The sequence below is a fragment of the Physella acuta genome, unplaced genomic scaffold (assembly GCF_028476545.2).
Source record: "Physella acuta isolate Inbredline_101_S28 unplaced genomic scaffold, ASM2847654v3 ptg000083l, whole genome shotgun sequence".
NCBI lineage: Eukaryota > Metazoa > Mollusca > Gastropoda > Physidae > Physella > Physella acuta.
In genome coordinates, this window is record NW_026731603.1 from 116146 (window position 1) to 122145 (window position 6000).

Below are 6000 nucleotides of genomic sequence, written 5' to 3' on the forward strand. Positions count from 1 at the left end.
CCTACACTATGAAATGTACACAATACAATTTTTTCCGGCCTAAACTCATAAAATTTATTTTATTTATTTGGATTCTAGATCTAGAGATTCTAGATCTAGACTAGATCTAAATCTACAAATCTACGCAATAACTAGATCGAGACGTAAACGCTAAAATCTAGATTTAGACTCTAACTTCTCTATAATCTATTCCAAAAATAAATTTCTATATTAGGACTAAATATTTCAAGACATAATTATTTTATACAAAATCTTTGTTTGGAACTGGCTAATTTGGGATAAAAAAAATTAATTTGAAAGAATAGGCATATTCGCGTAAGTTAAGATTTTAAAAACGTCTTTTATTCTCCGGAGATGATAGTGTACTTAAACCCACGCAGGTGGTGCGGGTTCGAGACGCCCCAAGTCAACTTGGTTAATCTTTTTTTTTTTTTATTTTGCTCGGGCTAAACTTAAAAAAAAAATTCTATTAGGATTCTAGATCTAGATCTACATGATCTAGATCTACGGAAAAACTAGACTTACACAGATGTAGACCCTACCTAGATCTAGAATCTATTCGAACAATACATTTCTATACTAAAGTATTTCAGGCCTTAATTACTTTATTGAAATCTTTGTTTATCTTTGCAATTTGCTAATCTCTATAATATATAAAGCAAAGTTGTCAGGTGTCCGATAGGGCACTTCCCGGCGCCGCAGGCGCTTCAAATTTGGCAGGATCTTGCCTTGGGGCGACAGAACACGGGGGCCGGTTGGCCGAAAAGTCTACGATGATGGGGTCAAAACTGACCTCGAATGACCGGCGCCTTATATGAGGAACCTCTTCATAACTCCTGAGGTCGTAGACCGACCCTCGGGCGAATTAATTAAGCATTCAAATTCTCAATGTTTTCGAAAGCCTAAGCGAAGCTGGGCAGCATGCCTAGTTATTAAATAAAAGCTTGTTATTATAATGTTTTTTTAAAAATTATTTTCCCTTTAAAATAAAATCAGATACCTGTGGTGGCAGCCACTGTCAGCAGTATCAGGCAGGTGTTCAACATTTCAGTTTTCAAATGGGCAGATCTTTGGTATAGGTACATTTCACACAAATGTTAAACAGCATATGAAGTGTTTTTTTTACCTAACTATCTTAAAGTAATTATATTCCTTTTAAGTGGTTGTTATCAGTTTTTTATCTTCTGGATTAGCTCGCCTTATTGCAAACATAAAAATCTGGTTAAACAAAAGTAATACTTAATATTTTAAGCTAGATCTTTTAAAGATTTTTCATTTCACAAAGAATGACTATAAAGATTTAAAAAATGCATAAGTTGATTAACAACTCCAAAATAGTCTAAGCTGTCTTGAGGTATTCTGATTTGTCGTTGAAGCCCTTAGTTGGGAAATAACACAGCATAACCCCGTTGGCGGTTTTGCACATTACCATCCAACATATCATTACATCAACCCCATACTCAGTGTTTCTTCCAGACTTTTTTCTCCGGGAGGGCACTTGAAATCTTCGGGGGGGGGGGGGGGGCGGTAAACTTTCTTCGGGGGGGGGGGGGGGGGGGGGGCGGACACTGTTAAAAGTATATATTTTCTATATAAATTATATAAATTTCATTTCGTTCGGGGGGGGGGGGGGGGGCGGTAAAAATTTTTCGGGGGGGACAAAGCCCCCCCGAAGAGATGCCTGGAAGAAACTCTGCCCATACTTAAGAAGCCTTTTAGCCCCAAATGAATCATTTTCCTAAACCCGAAACTACCGCCCCATTTTTTGTTACATTCTTTTATAACGTCCAAGCTTATTACTCGATGCCTTTAATTAGTACAAAATATAATGAATACAAACATGAATTGCTTCATATTATCGAACTATGTAAAACGAGTCCAATCGAACATTGTCGCAACGTAAAACGAAATAGAAATAACAAATAAATAATTTAAGAAGTTACATTAAAAAATATATGACTGCATTTTTAGTTTAAGTTCCATTAAGTTTAGAAATGGAGCACTAAGCGTGTAACAAGTAAGTGCAGTAAATTGATTTAATAAACCAATTTTAATACATTCACATTATTGTTTCTTTTGTATATATTATACATTTGTAATTAAAAAATACATTTTTCTTTTCCAAGGTGTCATCCATAAATTACGACATCCTTTTTTGACGATTGTTACCTTACCCCCTCCCCTCCGTTACACATCGTAAAAGCCAGAACCCCCTAAAATGACTACACACCTAAGCCCCCCATCTCACCCCCCTCCTCACTCAAAATTGAAGTTGAATTTTTCATAAAACAGCGATATTTTTCCCAAATCTTGTCTGTACTCTGTCAACATAGATTTTTTTTAATCAACTCCTATTGCAATTTATTAAAACAGTTTTCTAAAGCAAGAAAAAACGGCTAAAGTTAGTTTTGAAACTTTGTTGTTTTATAATAAAAAGTGTGACGTCACACAATCTGAATTCCCCATTCCCCCTCATCACATACCGTTACAAAATTACTGACTCCCTCCCCCCTACGAGTGTGACGTCATTTATTGACGCCCCCCCCCCCTCCCCCGACACAAAACTCTTTAAAAACAAAAGGGAAATGTCCTAACTCAGGGGTCGGCAACCTTTTGAAGCGGAAGAGCCAAAAGTTACAATTTTCAAAATTTCCCTGGTTTTAAAGAGCCACTAACATTTTTTTTTCAAATATTTTTTTTATTAAGATTATTAGTATTTGTTCAAGGAGCTGGCGAGCCGCATCTTGATATCAAAAGAACCGCATTCGGCTCGCGAGCCGCAGGTTGCCGACCCCTGTCCTAACTGAATAAACAAGGAGTGATCTCCACTAAACTTTCATGGCTATTCTTATATAACAGTACGGGCGATGGCAATTCGGGATATAGACATGGTTTTAAATCCATTTTTACAAAGTATAGAGGAAGTATTGAAATCTTGCAAAAAAATCGAGATTTTAACATTTCTCGACGTTTTATCCATCCCTGAGTCGGAAAAACATAGTTTTGCAATTTTGTCCGTATGTCTGTGGGTGTGTATGTGTGTATGCGTGTGTATGTATGTGTGTATGTGTGTCTGTGAACACTATAACTTGAGTACCGTTACAACTAGGTTGATTACATTTCATAAATAAGTATTAGATCACGTTACAACTAGGTTGATTACATTTCATAAATAAGTATTAGATCAAATGTGTAGCTCTGTATCAAGTGGAACTCGATATAATACTTATATATGAAAATGTTATAGTGCCTCGTGCAAAATAAATGTAAAGAAAAAAATTGTTTAATATAACATTTTTCTTTTAAAATTGGAACATAATTATGTACGGAACATTAAAGTATAACGCTAAAACGTGCTATTTTACATTCAATGTTTTATTTCACGTAAACCTTTTTGGTAATAATAGTCTGTTAACATTCTAACATAAATTTATTTACTTATCAGGAATCTCACAAAGATAACCCGTAGAAAAAGAATTCTCAAAAAGAGAGCACGGATAATCTGCCATATACCAATTTGGAGAATAGAGAACTAAACAGTTTGATGTGGTTGCTCCATCCGGTTGGTGAATCCCCCATTTTATGTACGCAACTGGTGTGTTGTTGCGTCTATTTATCCATACATTTTCATGGGCCTCGTCTGTACCTCCAGTTAGGATAGTATAGTAACCAACACTAGCAAACTTTGTCAAAAACTGAATAATGAACTCGTGTTCTTGAAATGAATCTACTTCAGTCAGGTAACCCCCAAACAGCTTACACATTGCCTCGGCGTCTTCAGCTACCTGAAGGCGATTTAGTTTTGACAGGTAATACCTACGGCCGTCATAAGCTTCAGATATTGTAAAAAATGAATGTTTCGCCGCTTCAATTCGTTCGTCCCATTTTCTGACTTTCAAGAGAATTTCTTCATCCTTTAGGAGATTCATATAACTGTTGACGTTTTCCACGAGTAGTGTCAGATTTTTTATTTGTGCAGCAACCGTTTCAACATCAGGGTGCCTGGATGATATCATAACCGCCGAATTAAAATAAATAGGGTGTCCAATGTGGTCCACTCCGTTGACATCACATTTGTAATTCCCTGCTTTATCGGCTCCTGGGAATTCCCAAACAAGTCTGATGTATGACTCACCGTTGTTGTCAATGTTGCCTGAAGATATTAAATTAACTTCCGATACATCCGTTATCTGAACTTCTGGAGTGAACATGGTCAGTGACGCCAGCTCTTTGAAAGTTGTGTCTTGTGGGTTAGCTGTTCGTGAAATAATTATTGAGATCAGACTTTCAATGCTGGAGTCTTCTCCCCTAGTTGTCCCACATTTTAGTTCAAGATACCTTGTTACCCCGACAACAACGATGTTTGGGGAAGCTTGAAAATGAATTCCTGAGAGTGCAAAAAATATATCTATCAATTTTTCTCTCATTGTATACACATGTATAGGAATATATATATATATATATATATATATATATATATATATATATATATATATATATATATATATATATATATATATATTTATTTATTTATTTAAAAATTTATATATGGGAGCCGGACGTTTTCCCGAATTGCCCGAATGGACACTTGCCGGAATGCGACAAATGCCCGAATGGACACTTGCCCGAACGCGACAAATGCCCGAATGGATACTTGCCCGAATGCGACAAACGCCCAAATGCCATTTGCCCGAAGGCCGTTTGCACAAAAAATTTCGGGCATTTGTCGTATTCGGGCAAGTGTCCATTCGGGCAGTTGTCGCATTCCGGCAAGTGTCCTTTCGGGAAATCGGCCTTCGGGCAAACGGCATTTGGGCAAGCATGTTTCGAAAATTTTCGTATATCCTTTATATATATATATATATATATATATATATATATATATATATATATATATATATATATATATATATATATATATATATATGGTCCAAGTCAAATTATCTCAGACAAGATATCTCACACAAAAATATGTCACGTACAAAAGATATCATGTAAACAATTAATTAATCTAAGACAAAATAACCCTCCCCCCCCCAACAAACTTCTAATAGCCGTTTCTAACTTCATTCGGCTCTAAGAGAGTAAATATTCGGCTTGGATGACACTGCAGCTAAGACTACAAGTATTTGCCTTATACCGGATCAGAAGCTTGTGATCTCCAAAACTTCGTTATCTTAAAATCCGCCAACCGTGAAGTGATGGCCCTCTGAACATGCGATCGCCATCTAGTATTTTACCTTGTTGTCTCCAATTTAATTTCAATATAGTAGTTTTTAAATTAAATGGTCTCTCGTAATAAATTTTTAAAAACTGATATTCTTTGCACTCGAAGAAGAACGTAGCTGAAAATTTCGAACAAAATCGCTGATTACAAATGGTCAAAAATTAGCTCCAAGATTTGCCTTAAACCCACAAACAGACGGCGTGAACTAAGTATAGAAGCTTGTACAAAAATACCCACCTGTAACAACAGCTCCTAAGAATGCAACAGCAGATAGCACACATGTCAACATTGTCAACACTTAAATCTTACATTAACTGGACTTTCAAATCGTATATGAACTTCTCCGATCTTATATACTATACATAACAACGTTATCTACTGATATCAGGTTCTCAAAATGTATTTGCACTGACATACGATTGCAGCACAATTGGTGGCCAATCCTTGATCAGCAAAAGTTGTGTACATTTATGCTCTCTGATAAAACAAAGTTGAAACAACAACATTAAACTTTGAACGTGTGCTGATATGGCTGATATAACCATATGGCTAACGTGGTTGTCGACATTCGGAGTACATAAGTTGTTGTTCCTAAAAAAGTTTACTGGTGATTTTGGGTTTAGTCGTGATTTGGGTCCACTGGGTCTACGTGTGATGTGGGACATCTAATTGGGTCCCACGGGTCTTTACGTGATGTGGGTTGCACAGGTTTAGCCGTGATGTGGGTCATCTGGGTCTACAAGTGATGTGGGGCTCGGGTTTATATCTAGTTG

General features: G+C 36.5%; 1 protein-coding gene across 1 annotated transcript; it reads right to left on the reverse strand.

Moving 5' to 3' along the window:
* Nucleotides 1-3434: 3434 nt before the first annotated feature.
* Nucleotides 3435-5618, reverse strand: LOC131958037 (uncharacterized). Its single transcript, XM_059322937.1, has 2 exons — nucleotides 5465-5618; nucleotides 3435-4387 (listed from the first exon to the last, which is right to left on the reverse strand). Exons 1-2 carry the CDS (start codon nucleotides 5514-5516, stop codon nucleotides 3435-3437), a joined length of 1005 nt encoding a protein of 334 aa, XP_059178920.1. The 5' UTR covers nucleotides 5517-5618.
* Between the last annotated feature and the right edge of the window lie 382 nt (nucleotides 5619-6000).

Coding starts and splice junctions, on each gene's coding strand:
- LOC131958037 (XM_059322937.1), bottom strand. CDS start 5,516: ATGTTGACATGTGTGCTATCTGCTGTTGCATTCTTAGGAGCTGTTGTT. Junction 4,388..5,464: donor CTTAGGAGCTGTTGTTACAG/GTGGGTATTTTT, acceptor TTGCACTCTCAG/GAATTCATTTTCAAGCTTCC.